Below are 24,055 nucleotides of genomic sequence, written 5' to 3'. Positions count from 1 at the left end.
TTTTTTATCTATTTTTTTTTATGAAGCACCCCCTGAAGTCACTACTGGCACTGGGAGCCTCTGCATTTTCAGGCTCATTCCGTGCCAGGGGGCAGCGGGAAGGGCCAAAAGGAGCTTGGGTGGCTTTCCCAGTGGAGCTGGGTGGGATGAGCTAGGCTGGTCCCACTCAGCCCTCAGCTCCCAGGGCAGCAGCAGCAGCATCCCCCTGCACCAAAGCCAGTCCCAGGGCAGGTCAGGGTCCGGAGTTCCCACCCTGGGGTTCGCAGAGGTCGCGGCGATGCCAAACGCCTCCATCAGCTGGAACAAACGCATTTGTCACAGCTCCCAGCTCTTCCCGGCGCCACGGAAGCGTTCCCAGGCAGGGAGGCTGTCTCGTGGCGGAGCAGCCTCCAGCCCTCAGGTAAATCACACCTGGCCAGGAGGAGGGATCAGAGGGAGTGGCGGCTCCCGACGCTCCCGAGCTGGGAGCAGAGGCAACAACAGCCCCATGAGAGCGGCGTGCGCAGGCAGCGGGGACCTTCTGCTCGGGGGACAAAGGGACAAGGGCTCCCACAGCTCTTCTGACCGCCACGGGTAATCCCTCCTGCTCGCTGCCATCCCTGGGGACAGCGGGACGGGGCTGGAGGCACCTGGAGAGCGCCGGGGATGGGACGGCAGCGCTTCCCCGGGAGTCCCGGCTCCGAAGGAACGCTCTGCTCAGGGAGGGGGTGGCAGTGTTTGGAGAGGGGTCAGGACCGTGCTGCTGTTCCTAAAAGAGGTGCCTCGTACCCTGCTGCACCTCTGGGATGTCGCCGGGGGTTCTCCAGGTCTGCTGGGATGAGGGACATTTCGCAAAGGGAATATTTTCCCAAGCTGACTGTTGGGAGGAAAGGGCCATGCATCCCAGGCAAGGCTCTGCCCTGGAATTTGCATGCCCTTCTCCTGGCGCTACGTGACAAAAATGTGTTCAGCCTCTGCTCGCTTTGCTAAAGGCTCGCCCTTAAAACAACGAGTCCAGAGCCTCCTGGAGCCGAGCGACAGGCGACACGCCGGGGAATCGTGTCCCCAGATCGCGCCCCGGCGGGCTCAGGGTGATGGCGGGGAGCCCTCGGTACTCCCCGGGTGGGAGATGGGGTCCCTGGGTCCGGGCGCGGCCACCCCGAGGCGGTGCTGAGAGCGGGAGGTGCCCCAGGGCTGTGCCCAGGTGAGCGGGGCAGGGGCGCTGATCCTCCTCCCCGGCCACACCGGGGGCAGCAGGTGGCTTTTGTCACCTCCTGCAGCACGGGGAGCCGGCTCGTCCAGCGGCGGGATCAGGGTGAGCCGGGAAGCGACAGAAACCTGCTCCCAGATCTCCCCTATTTCGCCAGGGAAGCAATGACACCTGGTGCAACACACCTGGTGCTGGCATTCAATGGGAATCTGGCAGGTCCCCGCTAATTGCTCCACGCAGTTGAGCTCCTCTAAGTAGCTGAAGGAGTATTTCTGCTGCAAATTGGTTGCCTCCAATAAATTTACCCGTTCCTATATGGCAGGGGTCTGCCCACGGCAGGAGGGTGGGAGCAGGATGATCTTTAAGGTCCCTTTCCAGCCAGAGCATTCTGTGATTCTGTTTCTGTGGGATAAAAGAGCAGGGAGATGTTCTGTGGTAGGAACAAGCCAAAACAGACACCAAAATCCTTCCCAGGAAGAACGGGGGTGTCCTGAGATGGCATTTCACTCAGGTCTGCAAAAACAAGCCAAGGGTATCCCAGGGTCCCTCTCAGCCATAAGGAGAACCCAAACAAATCACATTATTTCATTTCTTCCTAAGAACGTGGCCCTGCAACTTAAAATTGGGTGGTTTACTCCTCACTGGCTCAGCTATCGGTGGAACAAAACAACCTATTCTTCCAACTATCCAAGAAAGTATTTGACATGAATTATTTATAATCACCTCCTCGAAAACCAGGTTTGCCCAGGCACGTACAGATGTACCTGCACCTCCGCATGTTTCTGAAAACGAGGGCCAGCTGGAGAATGGGGGATTAAAATGTGATGGGATTCGGACTTTGGCTTTGCTCAAGACTGGCAAAATGAGCCATTTTCAGAATTAGAGGACTTCTGGTTTAGAATCATTTCACCTCTTGAGGGGCCAGGTTGATGTCCTGGTGGAAGTGCAGTGCACATCAAGAGAACTCCCCCAGCTTCTGTGCCGGCGCCGGCAGAGTCTCTCAGTGTTTTGACAATGTTTTGCAGAGCACCATGATGCGGCTGTTCCTCACCATTCCTTGTTTCATGCTCGTCGCTGCAAGGTCAGAAGAGAACCCCGAGGTGTCCATGGATGTTGTAAGTCCCTTCTTTTCCTGCTTGGTTGAGCAAGTTACCCACATGATCTGTGCAAGACCCATGGGCTCTGTGTGTCTTCACCGAGGATTGACACCAGGATTTTATGAGATGTTTGTCTCCCTGCTCTTACGTACACAGAGGTTTATGGCAGGCACTTATAGGGAGGGATTCATTCCAAGTCAAGAGGTTTGGTCAGGACAGCCCTCCCAGGCTCAGAGTTGGGCTGTCTGTGCTGCCCTGCTCTTGACTGCGACACAAAAAGTCACAGCTTTACGCCACACCTGCCAAAAATTCTGGCTGGAATCGTGACATCGCCACGGCGTTGGTGGAAGAGACATTGGGAGGTCCTGAGCCCACCCTCCCCACGGAGTCACCACCAGCACCGATGGCGTTGCCCAGCCAAGCCCTGCCACCCCTGAGGACAGAGACCCTCCCTCCCTGGGGACTGTCCCATGCTGTCCTTCCCTTCCCACAGGGCGAAATCGTGCGGTACCATGGGTACCCCTACGAGGAGCACGAGGTGGTGACAGAGGATGGATATTACCTCACCCTGCAGAGGATCCCCCACGGCAGAGACAACCCGGAGAGCTTCAGCCTCTCCCACAAGGCAGGGGCACAGGCATCCAACATGTTCTGTCCCCGTAAGTGCCACAGGAAGCTCTGCCTGGCCCGGGCACCCTGGGAGCTTTGCTGGGCTGGAGTAGCCATGGCCAAGGCAACCTCACCGTGGGCTGGGTCCTCCAAGAGGAAGCTGTCCCTGCAGGAAAAACCAGGCAAATGGCCTCGGGAGCAGAAGAAATGCAGGTGGCCACCATGCTGACCTTGTTCTGAGAGGATTTGCTCCAAAGAGGAAGGAGGATAAATGGGGCAGAGAAATCTCACCCCAGGTTTTACCTCAGCTCAAAACCAGAAAGTGGAGCAGCAAAAAGTCAGTCATTAGTCCGGAAAGGAAACCAAACCAGGCAGCCAATCCAATGCCATCTCACTATTTTGCATCCTTCCTGTGTCCAGTTCAGGGCCATCTCACCATTTTGGGATCTTCCTGTTCTGTACAGAAAGCCCTGTTTCAAAGCAATGGTGGGATGATGCCCAGTTCTTGTCACGTATATGGCAAAGAAGTGTAAAAAACCTCCAGATTTACAGTCTCTGCCCTGGCCTTCTTCGAAAACACCTCCCCAGAGAGGCTGAGGACAGAGGACAGTGTCCCTGCCCTGGTGTCACTTCCCAGGGGGTGCTGCCAAAGCAATACCTGGATGTGAATGATCGATTTTGCTCGTGGTCAGAGAAAATTATTCCTCCTCTTCTTCCTGCAGCTCCAAAGGCCGTGGTCCTCCTGCAGCATGGCCTGGTGTTGGAGGGAAGCAACTGGGTCACCAACTTGCCCAACACCAGCCTGGGCTTCATCCTCGCCGACGCTGGCTACGATGTCTGGATCGGGAACAGCCGGGGGAACAGCTGGTCACGGAAACACCAGGAGTTTGAATTCTACCAGCAGGAATACTCAGCTTACAGGTATTTTCTGTGAAACTGGAGGCTGGGCAGGTCCCTGGTACCCTCAGCGGTGTCTGCAGGCTGGAGGAGGGGTGCTCCTGGCAGTCACACCCTCTGCCAGAGGGCAGGAACTGGGTTGCCCGTTCCTGCCAAAGCGCTTGCCCGCACTCAGGTAGCCATGGCAAGGTCAGCAAGGGTGATTTTGTCGTGTGCCTGTCTCCCTTGCAGCTTCCATGAGATGGCCATGTACGACCTTCCAGCGTCCATCAACTACATCCTGCAGAAAACGGGGCAGGAGCAGTTGTACTACGTGGCATATTCCCAAGGCACCACCACAGGTACTGAGGAGGAGAGCAGGCCTGGCAGAGTCACATCAGCTGTGCACCCCCACTCTGGGAGTGTTCCTAAAACCTTGGTCAGGGAGGGAAATGTCCAGGCATTCCCAAACAACAAAAGGGAATTGAGCAGGTAATTGCTTTAACCTAAGAGTTTTGAGCACTGGCAGCCCCAAATCGGTTGCATCTCATTGCTGCCAGAGCCTGACCTGCTAGAGCCACCTCTGAGGGGCCTTCTGGTGGGCACACACACCTGGAAGTCAACAGCTGCCTCAGAAGCAACAGGGCAGGGTGTGCTTCCTTCTCCCCCCCGCAGGTTTCATTGCCTTCTCCTCCATTCCTGAACTGGATCGCAAAATCAAGATGTTCTTCGCCTTGGCTCCCATCACCGTGAACTCAAACATGAAGTCCCCCCTGGTGAGGGTGTTCGACCTCCCCGAGGTGCTGATTAAGGTGTGTGCTCACCACAGGTGAGGTGTGAGGGGGAGGAGGGACTGGGAAGACACGCAGGGCTTGTCCATCACCTCCATCTCCCTGCTCTGGGTGTTTGTGCATGGGCTGTGAGCCTGGAGGGCAGGCAAATCATCTTCCTGTCCAGCCTTAATCAGAGAACTGTTAACAGGAATTGGTTTTGGGTCCCTTCTCCCGGGAGAAACCTCTCCTAGGAAGGTCAGGGCTCTTCCAGGCCTTTTCTGAAAAGCCAAAATGACAAAGCACAGCAAAGCTGTCAGCAACTCTCAGGGCTGAGCGAAGAGATGGGGAGCACCTGGAGGCAAAAAAAGAGTGTGATACACCCCACTGATACACCCCTCTGACTTCCACAGATCATTTTAGGACAGACAGTGGTCTTTGATAAGGATGAGGTCTTGAAGCAAGTGATTTCAAGAATGTGCACCTACCCCATGCTGAAAACCGTGTGCTCTTTGGTCTTTTACCTGCCCGGTGGGTTTACCAACAGCTTGAACGTGGTACGTACACTGCAGCTGCCCTCTCAAGAGACCCACCTCCTCCCTGTCCAAGCCCAAGCTGTCCATCTGCTGCCTCCACATGGCCTTTCTCACCTTTGGCTGGTAGAAAAATTCAGTCTGGAGGCATCAGGGTGGGGGTTCCTCAAGCGAAGTGTTGGTGTAATTCCTTAATATTCCAAGAAGGAAAGGTATAAGGAACAACACACAGAGCTACTGCCATGAGCTGAGCTTTGCAAAAGGATCCTGAGCACGAGGTATGGAGCTTTACTTTGCCTTGGGAGCCAGGCAGGCTCCCACCACGGGAGTTGCTCAGCTTGCTGCAGGGAGCTCTATAGCTCTGCGTGGGTGAGGCTCGTGTGGCTCCTGAACGGGTTTGGTTTATTTCTGACGTGGGTTTTTTGGTGGGGCAGAGAATAAACCCCTCTGATTTCTTGCAGAGCCGCATGGATGTCTACCTGGCCCGCTACCCCGACTCCACATCCCTAAAAAACATGTTGCACTGGCGCCAGGTAACAGCCACCTCGTGTCCTCCTCCCTCTGCCCAGGGGCTGGGAATGATCCCCCACTGCTCCCCCTGCAGAGCTGTGTAAGGGGGAGAGAGGAAAGCTGCCCTCAAACACTGCTGCAGAGGAAGTTATTTACTCCAACAAAAGGTCCTTGGGGCTTGTAGGAGGTGGAGGTGGAACAAAGGCTGATGATAAACCAGGACAGGAGATGCCGGAGTGAAGGCTGAGGGTCAGTGAGAGCACTAATGATACAACTAATTACTGAAAATGTTCTACTCACATCCTTCTGCTGCTGGCACTGACCACAACACACAAAAAAACTTGCCCAAAGGTCTGATTCAGGTCTCCTTGGAGGCTCTTGGCTGTACACCAGGTTCTTCCCTGTGGGCTTCCTCGCCGAGGTCTTCCTGGGGCTGGGCTCTCCTCCCAAAATCTAGTACCAGATGTGAAAATGGGTCCCCTGAGCCTTGGTGGCAGGAGGGAGCACTGCAGTCCCCTGTCACCTGTTTTATCTTTCTTAGAGCCCCCTCCAATGCGTGGATAATAAACACAACTCTCCTTTTCCAGCTCTACCAGACAGGGGAATTCAAGCATTATGATTACGGCAGTGACAACGTGCTGCACTACAACCAGGTAAGAGAGAGCCATGCTCAGAGAAGAATAAATAAATATCCCAATGAAAATATTGCAGTGGCTGAGACAGCATTTGGAGAATTGAGCAGCCTGGGCTGGTGGAAGGTGCCCAGGGGACCCTGGGAGCTGGGACAAGATGATGTTTGAGGTCCATCCCAACCCAAACCATTCTGTGATTCCATGAATTACATGGCATTTATGGAATTTGCTGTATATGGGAAAACAGGTTCATAACTTTCTACTAAAAATAAGTGTCTCAGTCACTCAGATGACTTTTTGACCCTCTGGTGAAAAGAGCAGGAGCCCAAGGCACAGTGAGGCTCCCTGGTGATAGCTCCTCTTCTCTCCCCTGGGATAAGGGAGAAATTCCAAGCAGCCACCAGGATACACTTTGAATTTTTGGCTTGCCCTTTACCTCCCTCCTGTCTTCCAGACCACTCCTCCCTTCTATGAGCTGGAGAACATGAAAACCCCACTGGCTGCCTGGTATGGGGGCAAGGACTGGATTTCAGCCCCTGAGGACGTGAACATGACCCTGCCCCGTATCTCCAACGTGGCCTACAAAAAGTACATCCCCGAATTTGTCCACTTCGATTTCCTCTGGGGCAAGCAGGTCTACGAGCAGGTCTACAAAGAAATGCTTGACCTGATGGAGAAGGGTGCCTAGAGCTGGAGCAGCGGCAGGGATTGTTGGCTTCTCAGTGACTTCTGGGGCTTCTTTCATCTGGGGTGGGGGGGGAATAATTAAAAAAGAAGAAAAACTGAGGGGAAAGAGCTCAATAAATTGCTACATTTGGTCTGGACTGATATTACTCTGGCCAGTGAGGAAAACCAGGCAATCCAATGACTGGGGAAGCACTCTGGATTGAGGTTCAGTAGGCTGAGGTCCCTGCAGAAGTTGAGCACGGCCCTCACGCCCTGAGTCTCCCACGTGCCTCCCTCACAAGCAGTTTAGTGGAACTGGGCTCCTGGTGGCCATTGTGGACTCTGGGCCCCGTGAGCTTGGGTTCCCAGCTGCAAACAGCTGGCCAGAAGCTCCGTGCCCTCCTGGATGCTGGTGTCCCACAGGAGCAGGTTCGCTGGGATGAAGCCACGCGGGAGATGGATCCTGCTTTATTCACCTTCTGGCAACACTTCCACGCCAAGGATCCCAACATCCTGGCACTCACTGCCTTCCTTCACAGCTGGAAGGAGCCATGAACGTCCTGCCTGGTGACAATGAAGAGTGGCCAGAGGTTTGAACCCATGAGAACCTCCCACTTCACCAACAAAGGGGGCATCTTTCCCAGATTCTTGATGATTTGGATAATCTTACTTATGCACAAAGGAGTTTCACTAAGTTCTAGCAGGAAACACCATTTTGCACCACTTTAAGCTATTCTAAGGCACAAACCCAGCTGCAGAGGCCACCTTTTGCTGCCTCTCAGGGAGACAGAAGAAGAGTGTGGTGGAAAGCACTGACGAGCCTAAATCTGTTTTCAGCTTCTGGATTAAATTGTTAATAATACCTTGATCAGAGGAGGAATTGTGAAATTGCCAGTTTTGTGTAACTATCCTCTTAAAATATGCCTGGGAGCAAGCAGGGCAAAGGATAAGGTTCTCTTTCCTCAAATATGTAATAATAATAATAATAATAGTAATAGTAACAGTAATAATAACAATAATAATAATAATAAATTTGATAGGGTCTACTGGGCTCTGTGTGGTTGTACTGTTAACTAGAGGTTAAAAATCTGGAGAAATTGTCCCCCGTGAGGGTGGGCAGGCCCTGGCACAGGGTGCCCAGAGCAGCTGGGGCTGCCCCTGGATCCCTGGCAGTGCCCAAAGCCAGGTTGGATGGGGCTTGGAGCCACCTGGGACAGTGGAAGGGGTGGAATGAGACAGGCTTTGAGGTCCCTTCCACCCCAAACCATTCCAGATTCTGTGGATGTGAGGGTTTTCAGCACAGGTGAGGCAGAGCTGCTTGCCCAATGCTCCTCGAGCTCAGGGATCACTTCCAGTGGCTGGTCATGCTGGCAGATGCCACCAGCATCTCCTGCAGGGAAGAGGTGGGTGGTGAGGAGGGTATGGAGCCCAGCACAGCTGCTCTCCAGGGCCAGACTGTGGGGTTTTAGCAGCTGGGTTTCATCCAGGTGTCTGGAGGTGGTGGCACAGAGCTGGTGGTGCCTTGTGGGACAAGTGCAGCGCTGGAGTTAGCGTCTGTAAAGTGTTTCACTTTCTACCCTTACAGCTGGAACTGACCACAGCAGAAAACAGGGCAGGGCGGGGTAATGCCAGGGTGCAGGAATGAGGCTATAGGTCAGATAGGATCTGCCTGGATTGCCAGTGATTAGCTGCCTCACTTAGGATATTTGTAATGACATCTTTTTCTCTGTGATCGGCTGCTCACAGCAGGGCCGTGCCCTGGAGCAGCACCTTACAGGACTGCACTGTGCTCATGCCATGGATGTCAGTGCAAACGCAGGATGACTTCTCCACCTTGGAAAATAAACACACAAAGAGGCTGGCAAGATGCTCCCCCTACAAACTTCTGAAAAGCTGGCAGGAATTCAGAATCATAGAATCCTTAAGAGGCCCCCGTGGTCATCAAAGCCAATGATGCTCACCACTAAACCATGCCCCCCACCTGCCATTTATTCAAATTCACAAAGCACTAACTTTTCACTTCTGAAAACTCATTAAAAGTGCAGGGTTGAGTCTCTTTCTGTTCAGGTTATGGAGTTTCTGCCACTCCTGCAATTATCTGGTTCAATGTCTGCAGTGCATCCTCTTCATTCTCCCCTGACAGAGCACTTTGGTGAAGTTCTGGCTCGATCAGGTTCTGGTACTTGCTTCCCCTCTGCTGCCAAAGGATCAATAATAAGTGAAGACGTTTGTTTTGGAAGCAAATTTATTTATGCCTGCAGAATAAATATTGTGAAATCCCATCTCCTGGGGTGGCCATGGCAGGAGTGGAGGCCTGGAGTGTCTCAGGTCTGTCAGGCAAGTCAAACATCACCAGACAGGTCTGCGGTGATTGCCCAGGGTATCACAGAATCATGGAGCCATGGATGGTTTGAGTTGGAAGGGACCTTAAAGCTCAGCCAATCCCACCCCAAGCACCCACTGTCCCAGGCTGCTCCAAGCCCCAGTGTCCAGCCTGGCCTTGGGCACTGCCAGGGATCCAGGGGCAGCCACAGCTGCTCTGGGCACCCTGTGCCAGGGACTGCCCACCCTATCAGGGAGCAATTCCTTCCCAATATCCCATCCATCCCTGCCCTTCCCTTCCTCAGTGGGAAGCCATTCCCTGTGTCCAGGCACTCCATCCCTTTTAAAAAGTCTCTCTTCATGACTCTTGTAGCTCCTTCAGGCCCTTCAAGGTCACAGTTTTGTCACCCTGAAGCTTCTCCTCTCCAGATGAACAATCCCAGCTGTGCCAGCCTTTCCTCCCAGCAGAGCTGCTCCATCCTCTGCTCATGCTGGTGCCTCCTCTGGATCTGCTCCAGCAGATCAATGTCCCACATATCTCAGTCCATGCTGATCCATTCAACCCCTCACCCTCAGGCTGCACGAAGCCTTCACCTCCCCTTCTCTGCTCCCTGTGTGGGCAAACCAGCCCCAGCCACACGTGGGGAGGATGTTGGTCACTCAGCCTCTTACTCAATTTTCTTCCAGACGTGCTCACGCAGAGGGTGTCACATGAGGCTGTGAGGGCTCAAAGCTGTGTCACATCCCTCTCGGGGCACAGCAGTGTCACCCTGCTGGCTGATCCATCATTTCCCACCAGCAACCAGGGCAGCAGCACACACAGGAGTCGTGGAGTGGAGCACAGGGCCAGCTCCAGGCTGGAGAGGTGCTGAACACCCCTAGCACAGGCTCCTTCCCACAGGCACAGGCTCGAAGAGAAGTGGTGCTTCTGCAAGTAATCCAAGGATTGCTCTGGTGTCTGCTTTAAGCAACGTGCTGGCCTGTGGGGTTATTTAGAAACTGATTTGTCCCAGAGTTAATCTAGGACAAGGTTTTGTGGAGTTATGACAGATGGTGTGCTGCCTTTTCACGTCTTTTTGATCCTTTACAGCCTGACAGCGATTTCCAGAGGCATTGCTGAGTAGATTCAGGGTTTCATTTGGTTGAAAACAGTGTGCTTTCTTACTTCAGGAACTCACAGCAATTTCCATGTTATTTCCCGTGTAATTCTCAAATTTTCTTTTGAGTTTGTTAGAGGAACCTCGGAGAGAGAGAGAGCCTGGTTTTGAGACATGCATTTTCATGGGATGGGACTTCAAGCAGGTGGGAATAAAAGGCCATGGAAAGTTACAGTTAGCTGAAATCAAGACCAGATGTTATTTTCTCCAAAACCTCGCAAGCCAGCGTTGATCATGATGGTTCTTCCCCCAGACAACCACTGACAGAACAAGAGGACACAGCCCTAAGCTGTGCCAGGGGAAGTTTAGGTTAGACATCAGGAGAAAATTCTTCACTGAAAGAGTGACTGGGCATTGGAATGCTCTGCCCAAGGAGGCGGTGGAGGGAGCCACCATCCCTGGACATGTTTAAAAGAAGCCTGGACGTGGCCCCCAGTGCCATGGTTTAGTTGATGAGGTGTCAGGTCATAGGTTGGATTTGATGATCTCCTAAGGCCTTTTCCAACCGAGTTCATTCTGTGATTCTGTGATCACCCTTGACCCTGGACTGTGTCCTGTGGGACATGTTCCTGCTCCCTGATAGCCCTGAGCAGGGCTTTGGCAAAGCTGAGCCAGATCAGCTCGTCTCCAGTATGCTGGAAAATAATCTCAAGAGCACTACGGCGCCAAATTTGGAAACCCTAGGTATTTCTTTACTGAGAAATTTTGCTCATGTTGCCCCAGGTCTGTTCACCCACAAACCAAACTCTTTCAGCTGTAAAATACACTTTAAAGCCAATTGTACAATGAAGAGAGACCAGGGAAGAAGCACAAGAAGCTCAAGGTTGCTCTGGGCTCTTCTGAACACAGGAACAGGGGAGGAATTACCGGAGAAGAAACACCAGTGACCACATCTCCATTATTTCCCCACCCACATTTATGCTTTTGTTTATTCCATTTCATTACAGAGAATGGAATGATTGCACGAACAACCCTAACGAGGAGTTGTGAAAAGATCAGCTGTTTCCTCAAGCCCCACTGTGCAACTCCAGCACGGGCAAAACCCCTATAAATGTGTAAACCAGAGATATCCCAGCCTAGCCCAAGGGATTTAAACTAGGAGAAGTACAAGCAGATAAGGAGTCATCAGGTTCTTTAACTTGAGCCGTGTTCTCCAAGGTTACTGCGAGGCAGTTGTGTTTATCTGGCAGGAATTGCACAAGAGCTGGCATTCCCTTATTGCCAACACCAGGGTGCTGCTCCCTTTCCCAGCTCGGGATGTGCCAGGGCCGGGTGATTTGTGGCTGCTCTGCCCTTGTGCTCGGCAAGAGGCACCAGCTGGGCACACAGCCTGGTGAAGGCAGCAGCAGGAGCTACAGCAGGGCACCAGCTGGAGGGAAGGTGGGCATGGGCAGCCCAGGACGGGATTAACCCCAACCCCAGAGCTGAGGAACGTGCTGCTTGCACCACAGTGTGCCTCAGAGGAGGTGACTCAGCAGCAGCAGGCCTGAGGGACAGCGCTGGGGACACAGCTGATCCCACGGGCTGTTTCCCTTCCTGTTGTGCCAGCAGCAGGTGGGGTTGCAGTCCTGTGATGCCTCAAATGAGAACATGAAAGGCATCCAGCAGCAATGCTGCCTAATAGCTGGGAAGTGTGAAGCTAACAAGCAACACACCACACCAGAAGATGTAGCTTTTGATTCTTAAAGGGCCTCAGAGGCCAAGAAAAACATGGGGTTTGGGGCTCAGGCAGAGCCCAGGAAGCACAAGGATGACTTGTTGGCTGGAAACCTTGGCCTTCCATGTCACACCTTGACCAGCCCACCCGGACACACATCCCTCTGAGAATGTGGGATCCCAGAGTGGCTTGGGCTGGGAGGGAACTTAGAGATCAGCCAATCCCACCCCTGCCATGGGCAGGGACACCTTCCACCATCCCAGGCTGCTCCAAGCCCTGTCCAGCCTGGCCTTGGGCCCTGCCAGGGATCCAGGGGCAGCCACAGCTGCTCTGGGCACCCTGTGCCAGGGCCTGCCCACCCTGCCAGGGAACAATTCCTAATTCCCAATATCCCATCTAAACCAAACCTCCTTCAAGTCCTCAAAGGTCTTCATTCCTCCCTTTGACTAAGCTACTCGAGAGCTCCTCAGTAAAAATCCAGCTGCTTTTTCTTGGCACCTTCTGTCCTTCCACCACAGGTGGAATAACCCCAGGTGCTGAATCACACACTCAGCTCGGCACTGACACACTGCTCCAATGGCCTCATTCCACAGCCTGAGGATGTCAGAGAAGTCTCTGCTGCCTTTCCAACCTCTACTACTATCAATTTATCATTACTATTACTACTACTCAGTACCTCCACTAGAGAACGAGCAGTGGGGTTAGAAGGCAGCAGCGTGTGCAGCAGGGGAGGGGATTCTGCCCCTCTGCCCGCTCAGGTGAGACCCCACCTGTGCACAGTCCTGGTGCTCCCAGCATAAGGAGGCCAGGGAACTGTTGGAGCAGGTCCAGAGGAGGTCATGGAGATGCTGAGGGGTTTGGAGCATCTTCCCTCTGGAGCCAGGCTGGGAGAGCTGGGAATGCTCAGCCTGGAGAAGGGAAGGGTGTGGAGACCTCACAGCTCCTTCAGGGCCTGAAGGGACACAGGGGAGCTGGAGAGGCACCCTGCATCAATAACTGTAGTGACAGGACATGGGAATGGGTTCAGACTGCCAGAGGGCAGGGCTGGATGGGATATTGGGAATTAGGAATTGTTCCCTGGCAAGGTGGGCAAGTTCTGGCACAGGGTGCCCAGAGCAGCTGTGGCTGCCCCTGGATCCCTGGCAGTGCCCAAGGCCAGGCTGGACATTGGGGCTTGGAGCAGCCTGGGATTGTGGAAGGTGTCCCTGTGTGTGGCAGGGGATGGGATGAGCTGAGCTTTAAGGTCCTTCCAACCTAGATGGGTTCCATTCCACCATTCTCTGACTCTTTGCCGTGGGATTTTCATGCTCACAGGCGAGAGGAGACATTTCTAACAGCATAGATCAGGCAGAGGTGCAGGAGGTAACGAAGGAGTGGAGGTTCTGGCCAGGCCTGCCACGAGGAGGAAGGCACCCACAGAGCCCCTCTGCAGAAGGGGCACCCACAGAGCCCTTTGTGGCAGCAGCCGTGGCACTGAGAGGAAATCTCAGCGCAGCGATGGAGCGAGGCGGTCTGCGTTTCACAGCCCACCCTCCCCGCGTGCACCGCGGCCACAGCAGCCTCGGGAGGCAGCCTGACCCTCCCCACAGCCAGGGAAGGCACACTCCAGCAGAGCCAGGGCTCCTAGGTGGCCGCCAAGGCAGGGACACGCGTGGGCTGGGCGGTCACGGGCTGCAGGTGGGGAACAAACGCCTTGGCACAGGTCGCCTTTGGCCGAGCACGGGTGCTGCACCAGCTCTGCCCCACACCTCTGGCTGCTGGTGGGACCTCCAGCTTGGTGCCATTCCAGAGAGCCCTGCAGAGCTTTTGTGAATTGCCCCTTGCTGACACGACACTCCTGGACCTTACTGTCACTTCTCACAAGGGGTGGGGTGCCCAAGTGTCTCCCATCCGGGCAGGCAGTGAGGCCTGACCAGTCCTTGGGGTGTCTCTGGAGAGCTTGGCATGCTGCTGGGGCTTTGGAAAGGTAGGAGTGATGTCTTAAGAATGATGCCTCGGGTTTTAGCTGTTATATTTTTCAGATTCTGTGCTGCTTTAGTGTGTGGGTCTGAGCTTCACATTAGGGGATGGTGAGCTCTCTGCACAGAGCAGGGAGACAAAACCATTCCTTCTCCAGCTGGGCACCAAGGACAAATGATCCAAATCTCAGGCCCAAGAGCAAAAACAATGGTGCATTGAAGAGAGAAAAACAAGCAGGATGGGACTTCATAACCTAAAGCTGTAACTGGACAATGAACTCCAAGATGCAAATGGAGCAGAACTGATCAAAGTGAGAGACCCCATGACCGGTTGTGCATTTTGTGACCATTTTGGTTCATCTTGGGTGCAGCCCTGGCTGGGCTCTTGTGCTGCCCAAGGTGGATCCATGGAGGCCTTTTCATAAATCCCTGCTTTATTCTTTAGCTCTGTCTGGCCTCTGCTCTAGGGCAGCCTTCTCAAGGCATCAGTTCAGACCAAGGTTTTTTGTTGCCCCAGGAACTCTTCTAAATGACCCTGGAAGACAGGAAATTACCCTGGGAGTTAGGGAATGGCCCTTTCCAAAGAAAAGCTGTTGGCTTTATTTTTTTTTTCTTGGCTTGTTGGCTTATTTCTTTTTCACCCTGGCTATCAAGAGCTTAAGGTGCAACTCCATAGCTGGAATTCCTCAGCACACCAACCCGGCTGCCTCTGCAAAACCGCAATCCTCTGCAAGCACAAAAGCCACGGGAAGCCTCCCATGAAGGGAGGTGCCACAGGAGCCATCAGCACCCATCTGCTAATTGGAGGACACGTGAACAGCGAGTGCCAGCGTGGCTGGGCTCTGACACAGCCTGGTCCTTTTAACTCTGGTGATGACACAGCCGCTGGCACTGCCACCAGCAGCCTGCTCAGACGTGCCGGTGGGCTCTGCCTGGTAACGCATTTCCCTCCGTGTCCTTCAGCTTTGTGTCCCTTTGGAGCTGTCCCAAGGAGGGGGGCAAAGCATCGTTCGATCATTTTTTATTTGTGGTCTTAACTCGCACCTTGGTGACACCACAGGTAGGTTTGCTGGGAGTGTTTCAGAGGGTAGGAAAGTCTCGTGGCGTGGGAGCAGAAGGAGGGAGGCAGAGAGTAATTCGCAGTTCAGACTCTAACTTTTGAGAGCCTGGCAAAACATTAGAAATCATATGTGATGTTAACTGTGTGCATTAAAAATAGGCCTCTGCCCAGCTCAGGAGCATCTAAGGTGATCAAAAAGGTTTCTGGGTTTTTTTTCAGGCTATGCTTATTTAACCAACAGCCTTCCTATGAGGCTCTACCAGTTTCAGCTCATAGGATCCTTCTGTTTACAGTGGGTTTTGGGTAGAAGAGCTAAGGAATAGAGAAACACGAAAAGTATATACATAGTCATAGCCCAGCCACCCTAAACATGTTCCTTCCGTAGCATAAACTCCCCCTTTAGGTTAATTTCCTCTGTGAGACAACTGGGATTATCCCAGTATTGGTTCAGCTCTTGTTTTGCGCAGCTGGTTCTCTTCTTCTTGCCTTCAAAAATATAAAAAAGGCTCCTGCCTAGTACCAGATCCTGTCTGTACAGTATAAAAAATACTCATGTGGACTGCAAAGAAAACTGAAATTGGGCATTCCCTCCACTTTCCCAGCCCAGAAACTGGTACGTGATCTTCAGATATGTGAGGAACTTAACACATCCCAATCAAGTAGAAACAAACATTCATATCAATTCCAGCAATAACAATCAACAATAATGACAACAGCAGCATCGGTGTTACCGGTTTTGCTGTTGTCACTCTTGTTGTTGCTCCTGTTGCTATCATTACTATCATTATCACTATTTTCTGTTGTTGTTGTTGTCACTATTATTTTTTACACAGGCACAAGATGTGGCTGCTCATTGCAGTCTTGTTCCTCGTACAAGCACCGGCGAGCTCCGAAGGCGCCACCAAGCAGAAGAAGGCTCTGAACCCCGAGGCTCTCATGAACGTTGTAAGCCAGGAGAACTCTGAATTTCCTCTCTGAAGGCTTGGGCACGTTCAGCCGGAGGAGAGAGAGGCTTGGAGAGGGCTGGTGTTGTTGAGCTGCTGTGATATGACGCTGCCTCCACACCACCATTAACCAGCTCCTCCTCCCAGCAGAATTAAGTGCAATTATCGGCAAGGCAGTTAGAGATGAGGGTAATCCCAGGCTGGATTTGATCAGATATCTCCCCAGAGGGTAGAAATTTGTGCGTGGCTCCTCTCTTTCAGCAGCAGCAAGTTGCTCAGGGCCATGTCCAGGGGAGCCCTGAGAGGCCCTGGAGCTGGGTTATGAGATAAAATTGCTGCATTTAATCTTTCCTGCCAATCTCATAACAAAGCAGCCTGTGGGCAGGACCGCAGCTGGATTTTCCCAGTCTGTGGAGTTTTCAGCATAAATACAGCTCAAGCAGAGCCTCTGGAGCCCTGCAACAGATCCTGTGGGGTTTTTTATCCCACTCAGTTTATCCCACTGCCCTTCCAGTCAGCCCAGCTCGGCAGGTTCCCTCTGCCCCACCGCCTTATCTGCCCAGCTCATCACAGGGAGCCTGATGTGACATGTGCTGCCGTCGTGGCAGGCGGCAGGAATCGGTGCCAGCCGTCAGTAAAGCGGGGTCAGGCGTCAGTAAATCTTTTTGGTTTCAATGGTTTCAAGCCCTGCAGCCGCCAGCTTCCCTCCCGCCCACGGCTGAGCATCTCCCCCTCCCCTGGGCAGACCACTGGGGCTGGGGTTTGCACAGAGCATCCTCTGTCACAAAAAGTCCTCAGCTGATCCAGAGACAGCCAGGGCAAAGCCATGTCCCTTTAACAAGTGATATGCTCTTCACACCTTCACTATGGAAAGTTCCCCACCTGGGTTTTTCTCCCCCCCAGAGCCAAATCATCTGCCACAGAGGGTACCCCAGCGAGGAGTATGAAGTGCTGACTCGTGATGGCTACTACATCCACCTGAACAGAATTCCTCATGGAAGAGAAAAGCCTAAGAACAGAGGTACACAGCTCTATTTCACTCAGAGCCAGCCAAAAAAAAAAAAAAAGCCCTGAATGTCAGCAGGGGAATGGATGAACCTGAACCTGGGCAGGCCGGGGCAATAGTCATTGCTAAAGCAAAAATACTGAATCCGTGGGATTTCTCCAGCTTACACTCAAAGCTGTAGCACCAGAACACATGGCCAAAATGCACATTTTGCATGTCCTCTGGCAGTGCAAGGGGGAGGCTTTACTGGCCTTAATTTGGGGAGAGTGAATAGAGAGAAAGTGGTTCAATGAAATGTGTTGTTTCTTTTGCACCCAGGGGCCAAGCCAGTCGTGTTTCTCCAGCACGGGATATTTGGAGAAGGCAGCCACTGGGTGGAAAACCTGGCTAACAACAGCCTTGGCTTCATACTAGCAGACTCTGGCTATGATGTGTGGCTGGCAAACAGCCGGGGGACGAGCTGGTCCCGGAGACACCAGCACCTTTCAGCTGACCAGGTGGAATTCTGGGATTTCAGGTGGGCTGGAGCGCGTTACAAAAGCCCGGTGATGCTCTCTGCCTGTCACCAAGCTCGAGGCAGAGGTGGGTGGGTGCCTCTGAGCAGGCAAGTCAGAGCACCTAATCCCTGGCACAGCCTCCCCTGGGGAGGATGGAGGGACCTGAGCAGGCCTGCCTGCTGACACGGTGCCAGCGCCTCCCTGCAGCTGCCGAGAGCACGGGGCACTGCCACCTGCGTGGGGACACACAGAGACATCAGCCGTGCCTCGGGGGCCTCCACTGAGGTGTCCACAAGTGTCATTGCCACCTCCCCTGCTCCTCGACCTTGTTGTCCCTTATCCTCCATTTTTAAGCTGCTACTGCCTCTCCAGAGCTGATCCCCAGAGCAGAATCCCCAAGCTCATAAACAGGCTTTTAGAAAAACCTCACACAGCAGGGCTGCCTTTCACCACCTCCCGCCAACAGGCACACGGGCAGGAACCAGTGCTCCGTTCCCCTGGGGGAAAGAGCATCCCAGGGAGCAGAGCTGGTGCTGAAATCCTGCTGGGAGCCGGCTCGGGCTCTGCAGAGAGGCTGGGAATGGCACTGGAATGCTGGCCAGGCTCTGCACAGTCTGTTTACTGCTCACCACAGCCGTGGGAGGACTAAGCCCTTTCAGGGGAGGATGATGCCATGGCAGGAGGGATCCATGCCAGGAATTTTCTCCCGGAAAATCAGCCCCAGATGTAGAGCCAGGCAGTGCAAGGCAGCTCAAGGTAAGTTGCTGCCTCAGAACCAACATCGCCCTCCTGTGCTGCAGCTTCCACGAGATGGCAATGTACGACCTCCCGGCCGCCATCGACTTTGTGCTGCAGAAAACGGGGCAGAAGCAGCTCCACTACGTTGGCTACTCCCAGGGCTGCTCAATTGGTGAGTTCTGAAGGGTCACCCACCCCCTTGGCTAGAAAAATTCCATTTTGGTGTTTTTGTCAGCAGAAAGCAGAGGGTTCCCCTCCTTGTGGGCTTAAAAACCACTGAAGTGCCCGATCAGCCACGGGAATAAAGGTGTTGCCTCCCTTGGAGCATCTCTTGCACCAACTTTTAGCACATCTCAGATTTCCAAGTGGAGATAATCAATTAAATAGAGCTGGGTCCAAGTGAACCCTTGGATTAAGCACCTGAGGAAAGATGGAGCAAGTCTGAGGTTGTTTTTTTTTCTGTTTCCTCAGCGTTTATTGCGTTTTCATCCCTGCCCGAACTGGCTCAGAAAGTCAAAATGTTTTTTGCCCTGGCTCCAGTAGTGTCACTCAAGCACACCAGAAGTCCTTTCATGAAGATGCAGTTCCTCATGGACGACAAGATCAAGATGATTCCGGTAAGGGATTACTCCATGCCCTTCTGCCCCAAAACTGACCGGTTCTAGAGAAGGGATCGTGCCCAGACACAGCCCCTGGGGCTCTCTGATACAGCAAAAACCAGTTAATTCCTGCTGATTTATTAGCACAGACACAATTCAGGCACACATACAGTCCTGGATGGCCTTGTTGAGGTGCATGTCTTCTTTCCATCCGTAGGACACACGTGGTCTTTATGTGGGGGCTATATGGGAATAAATCACACGGGACTCCATTTTCTTCATGGAGGAAAAAGCCCCTTCTTTATTCACATAACTCCTTTTTATACAGTTTTACAGACCTCGTGTGTGACTCCAACTGGTCAGTAGCTTTCTTGCCAATTACTTTTATTGCTAATTAACAAGTTGTTATTCTGTATTGATTGGTCACTCAAACCTCTGGTGTGCACATGCAGGAAAAGTTGTTTGTGAGCGACAGTTTTTATTTTTCTATCTAACTGTGTAGAAACAGTTTATACAGGTGCTGGCTGCTTTTTACCCAGGAACAGATTGTTATGCTAAGGAACTGCTCACACCAGGATTGCTTCCACATGGGAACTTAAACAGTGCTAGCTTGACTTAGAAGAAATGCCAGGCCAGCCAGAGCAGGCTTGATTTTCTAAGGCTTTCCTTTATAATTTTTCTACCTTACTGCAACAGGGGGCCTTGTAGGGGCCCTAGACCAAACACCCGGAGAAGAGCAGCCTTGCCATGTTGATTCCATGAAAAACAGATCCAGTGCTTGGGGGAAGGGGGGGGAAAGAGGAGAGTTGTGAATATTGATTTCCCTGCTCAGTCAGCACCAACTCCTGCAATGATCTCTCCACATCTCTGTGGGGCAGGAGGGCAGGGGGGCAGCAGGCTTGACTCCTGGATATTCCAGCCTGACATTCCTGCCTGACTCCCGACATTTTCTGCCTGGCTGGTTGGAGAGTCCAGGGGCTGGGCTGCAGGGAGGGGACAGCAGGAAACGTCCTTTGTGCCGCCCTTTGCTCCCGCAGCTGCTGCTGGGCAGAACGGACGCGTCCCTGCACATCAGGAAGCTGTGGCGCTTTCTCCCGGAGCTGTGCAGGCACTCGCTGCTGCACAGGCCCTGTGCCAACCTCCTCTTCCTGCTGGGTGGCTACAACGAGAAGAACCTCAACATGGTGGGTGTGCCGTTCCAGCGGGGACGAGGGTCCCAGGGCAGCTGTTGTGTCACCCGCCCTGCCCAGCCTGCTAGAGCCACTCGCCCCCAGAGCTCGCAGCAAGCAGACCCTGCACGGGCAACACGTGTCCCTCTGCCACGTGCTTTTCCTCCTGGGACAGGGAAAGCCTCCCAGGCTCTGCTGGGTAAATGTCAGTGGCCAGGTGGCCCTTGCCAGCGCCTCTGAATTAGGGCTGCCTGTCACTGAGACCACCCTGGGGAGCAGCCCCTGCTGTGACCCACCTGCTGAAGCTGCCCTGGGTGACCTCAGGCAGTCCCTGAGGCCTTGGGCACAGCCCCTGAGCCCAGGTAAGGCGTCTCACAGAGCTCATCCTTCATCCCCATCGCTCTCCTCCCCACGCTGCCTCACAGCAATTGGTTTTTAATGAAAATTATATCCCTGAGCCTGGCCCAGCTCTTCAGGCAGCGTGACTCAGCAGTGGCTGCTCTGGGAAACACCTGGCAGCTGCAACACTCCACTCCCAGCCGCTGGAAAGCTCCCACAGCTGGGATTTGTTTCCTTGCAGACACGGCTGGACGTGTACACATCCCACTATCCAGATGGCACCTCTGTCAAAAACGTCATCCACTGGGCCCAGGTAGGATCCCTGACACACGGATGCTCCACCCCTGGGATGGTCCTGCTGTGCCCAGGGCAGACACGAGAGCTCAGGGGTCTCAGGCACTGGGAAAGTAAAGGCAGGAAATTAGAAGAGCTGCTGTGATGCGGTGGTTTTCAGGGCAGTTAGGACTTGGTGAAGGGAAGGAGAGATTTTGACTCTATTTCAGAAGGCTGGTTTATTATATTATGATATATATTACATTAAAAAGACCACACCATAACTATATTATAAAGAATAGAGAGAAAGATTTATCAGAAGGCGAGACAGGAATAGAAAGGAATGAATAACAAAGTTCTGTGATTCTTAGAGAGTCCAAGAGCTGCTGCCTCCTGGATGGGTCGCTAAGTAGAAATATTCTACATCAACCAATCAAGAAGGCACTTGCTGCACTTTATAGCAGCAGATAACAAATTGTTTATACTTAAAGTTGAGGCCCTCTCAGCTTCTCAGGAGAAGAAAATCCTAGTGAAGGGATTTTCATAAAATATCATAACTACAGTGCTAGGTGCAGGATAAGCTGCCATGGTGTCTCTGGGGACCAGGGGACACTGCAGTGCGTGTCCTGTGCTAGGCCAGGCAGGACAAGGGACAGGATGGGGAGGCCACAGATGGATGCTGAGACTCCCAGTTTGGGCTCAGGAGTCACCAAGGCAGAACTTGGGGACACCATGAGGCCCAAGGAGAGGCTGGGGGAACTGGATGAGGAGGAAAATGGGGAGCCAACAACATCTCCCCCTGTCCAAAGGGGTCCTGCACACCCTGGAGATGGACTCTGCAGCCTTCAGCACTGGTCTTGCTGTAAATGGGGTCAGGCTGGAGAGCCCCAGCCATGTGCCTCCTTGCAGAGCCAAATTATTGGTAACGGAAGCTGGAAAAGGACAATCAGGTTGCTGAGGGACAGCTGGTGGTGAGCAGGATTTCAGAGGGAAGAGCGTGGCACTAAGGCAGCCAAGGAGTCACGTGGAGCACCTTGGTTTGTCAGCCCATGGCTAGGGAGAGGCACGGAGCCAGAGGTCAAAAAGCCACCCTGTTAAAAAAGGTGGAATGCCATTCCTCCTGCAATGTCCCATGGATGAGGACACCAACACCTCTCCTTGTCCTGCCTGTCCCCAGCCAGCTGGCATGGTTGGAGATGGGCACATGGAGGGCAGGGACTTCCGCAAACACTTTCTGAGCACCCTCTCATGACGGGTGCCTCAAAGGGGCCGGGAGATGCAAGACCCATGCAGGAGCAGATCCATCCTCTCCCAGCAGATCCATTGTCTCCCAGCAGGTCCATCCTCTCCCAGCAGGTCCATCCTCTCCCAGCAGGTCCATTGTCTCCCAGCAGATCCATTGTCTCCCAGCAGATCCATTGTCTCCCAGCAGATCCATTGTTTCACAGCAGGTCCCTCCTCTCCCAGCAGATCCATTGTCTCCCAGCAGGTCCCTCCTCTCCCAGCAGGTCCATCCTCTCCCAGCAGGTCCCTCCTCTCCCAGCAGGTCCATCCTCTCCCAGCAGGTCCATCCTCTCACAGCAGATCCATTGTTTCACAGCAGGTCCATCCTCTCACAGCAGGTCCATCCTCTCTTCCCAGGTGATAAAATCCGGAGAATTCAAAGCCTTTGACTACGGCAGCGAGAACCCAGCTAGGTACCACCAGGTAGGAGCTGCCATGGCAGCGCTGGCAGCGGAAATGGTGGGGGTCTATCCAGGGTGGTGCAGGGACAGAAGGGCTTCCTTGAGCACCTGAGAGCCCCCCGTGTCCCCCCAGGACACACCGCCCTTGTACCGCGTGGAGGAGATGCCAGTGCCCACGGCGGTGTGGTCGGGAGGGCAGGACTGGGCCGCTGACTGGAGGGACGTGCTGCAGCTGCTGCCCCGCATCAGCCACCTCGTCACCTACACCCACATCCCCGACTGGAACCACTGGGACTTCATCTGGGGCCTGGACGCCCCTGGGCGCCTCTACAGCAGCATCCTGAAGCTGATGGAGGGGTCCTGGTAGAGTGGCGGCTCCCGGGGGAGGTGCTGGTGGCCTGGCCCCTGTCCCTCAGCTGAGACAGCCCGAGGAGGGCGTGGGACACTCCCTGCTGTCCCCTCCTTCCTGCTGGCCTGACACGCTTGTGGTGATGGTGCTTTCTACACGTCCCTTGGTTCTTGGGTCTCTCCTCCTTGCCTGGGAGCTCCTCAAGCACCGGTGGCACCGTGCTGGGAGGGCAGCACCGGGGTCATCCGAGGCACCGGAGCAGGCAGGAGCCACCGGCCTGCTGGAAGGGCCCCAGCATGATGGTGCTGACCCAGGGACACATGGGGACCCTGCCATGACCCCCCCAGTGGCTGCCCAGTGAGTTGTGGATTAGAGCAGCCAGCCTGTGAGGAGGTGGGAGGCAGCTGAGCCTGTTGGGTCTGGCTGTGGGGGGACAGGCTGAGAGCAGCCCGCCAGCCATGGCACACAAAGGAGTGCAGGGGGTGCATCAGGCCAAACCCTTCTCGGCAACAGCAACAGGGGTTCTGGCCCCAGACTGCAGCCCAGGGGGTTCAGGTTGGATTTGGAGAATCCTTTTTCCCCGAGACACGTCCCCAGGAAGTGGAAGGTCTCCATCTGGGCCAAGCAGGCAGCAGCCTGCATTATTTGGGCTGGGACCCAGAGGTCCCCAGGAACGGCTGCTTGGCTCAGCACCAAGACACTGGGAATGATCACCCCTAGGAGCTGGTGACCCCAAATGCCCTCGGCTGGGTTGCAGGGCTGTTATCCCCCCGGGAAGCTGCTGCCAGGCTGATGTCCCCAGCCCGTCCTACCCTGCTGCTTGCTGCAAACCCAGAGGTGGGGAAAATCCCTCCTAAATAAAGGGGGGTTCAAGAGCCTGTGCTTTGACACTCCCAGCTCTTCCTTGCATGTGAATATTTTCTGGGGAGCTGGGAGGGCCAGCAGGGACACAGGGCTAGCTGGTACAGCCGGGGGGCACCGTGGGCTCTCCGAGGGTCCCAGCTGGGAGTATCCCGGTACATCCACTACCCTACCCCACCCCTGGGCAGGGCGCAGAAAGTCTCGCTGGCTAAAAAAAAACCCCACCAGACAGCCTGGGGAGTGGAGAGTTTTATTGTATCCATGAAGGTTTGGGAATCACGGGTGGGCGGGAGCGCTGGGACTGGCCCTTGGGGCAGCTCTGCTGGGATGTGTGCGGCGGGACCGCGGGGCGATGGGCATCCACTGCTCCTCCACCTTGCCAGGCCGGCCCGCCGTCGTATAAGGTGGATGAGCGGGAGCAGAATGGGGAGAGGAGGAAGGTGGGGAAGTGGTCCCAGGGCTGCCCCTACTCCAGAGGAGCCCCTCTCCCACCCCGGCCTCCCCCTGCCCTCCATGGCTGCAGGCAGCTGGTTCATCACCGCACCGGGACCCACGGGCA

At 54.1% G+C, this 24,055-nt stretch overlaps 2 protein-coding genes across 2 annotated transcripts; both read left to right on the top strand.

Moving 5' to 3' along the window:
• Nucleotides 1-407: 407 nt before the first annotated feature.
• Nucleotides 408-6,904, top strand: LOC119702528 (lysosomal acid lipase/cholesteryl ester hydrolase-like). The gene is made up of 10 exons (XM_038140782.1): nt 408-573; nt 2,215-2,304; nt 2,780-2,945; nt 3,618-3,816; nt 4,024-4,133; nt 4,447-4,583; nt 4,955-5,098; nt 5,536-5,607; nt 6,172-6,237; nt 6,671-6,904. Exons 2-10 carry the CDS (start codon nt 2,221-2,223, stop codon nt 6,902-6,904), a joined length of 1,212 nt encoding a protein of 403 aa, XP_037996710.1. The 5' UTR covers nt 408-573; nt 2,215-2,220.
• An 8,963-nt stretch (nt 6,905-15,867) lies between these two features.
• Nucleotides 15,868-23,224, top strand: LOC119702518 (lipase member M-like). The gene is made up of 9 exons (XM_038140751.1): nt 15,868-15,981; nt 16,884-17,001; nt 17,305-17,503; nt 18,284-18,393; nt 18,693-18,838; nt 19,858-20,004; nt 20,570-20,641; nt 22,243-22,308; nt 22,420-23,224. The coding sequence occupies exons 1-9, from the start codon at nt 15,877-15,879 to the stop codon at nt 22,651-22,653; spliced, it is 1,197 nt and encodes a 398-aa protein (XP_037996679.1). The 5' UTR covers nt 15,868-15,876; the 3' UTR covers nt 22,654-23,224.
• Nucleotides 23,225-24,055: the final 831 nt, after the last annotated feature.

This window comes from Motacilla alba, chromosome 6, assembly GCF_015832195.1.
Source record: "Motacilla alba alba isolate MOTALB_02 chromosome 6, Motacilla_alba_V1.0_pri, whole genome shotgun sequence".
In the NCBI taxonomy this organism is placed as follows: domain Eukaryota; kingdom Metazoa; phylum Chordata; class Aves; order Passeriformes; family Motacillidae; genus Motacilla; species Motacilla alba.
Note: the sequence above shows the minus strand (reverse complement) of the source record. Positions and strands in the feature narration are given on the sequence as shown.

Coding starts and splice junctions, on each gene's coding strand:
- LOC119702518 (XM_038140751.1), top strand. CDS start 15,877: ATGTGGCTGCTCATTGCAGTCTTGTTCCTCGTACAAGCACCGGCGAGC. Junction 20,005..20,569: donor ACGAGAAGAACCTCAACATG/GTGGGTGTGCCG, acceptor GTTTCCTTGCAG/ACACGGCTGGACGTGTACAC. Junction 22,309..22,419: donor ACCCAGCTAGGTACCACCAG/GTAGGAGCTGCC, acceptor GTGTCCCCCCAG/GACACACCGCCCTTGTACCG.
- LOC119702528 (XM_038140782.1), top strand. CDS start 2,221: ATGATGCGGCTGTTCCTCACCATTCCTTGTTTCATGCTCGTCGCTGCA. Junction 4,134..4,446: donor TTCCCAAGGCACCACCACAG/GTACTGAGGAGG, acceptor TCCCCCCCGCAG/GTTTCATTGCCTTCTCCTCC. Junction 6,238..6,670: donor ACGTGCTGCACTACAACCAG/GTAAGAGAGAGC, acceptor CCTGTCTTCCAG/ACCACTCCTCCCTTCTATGA.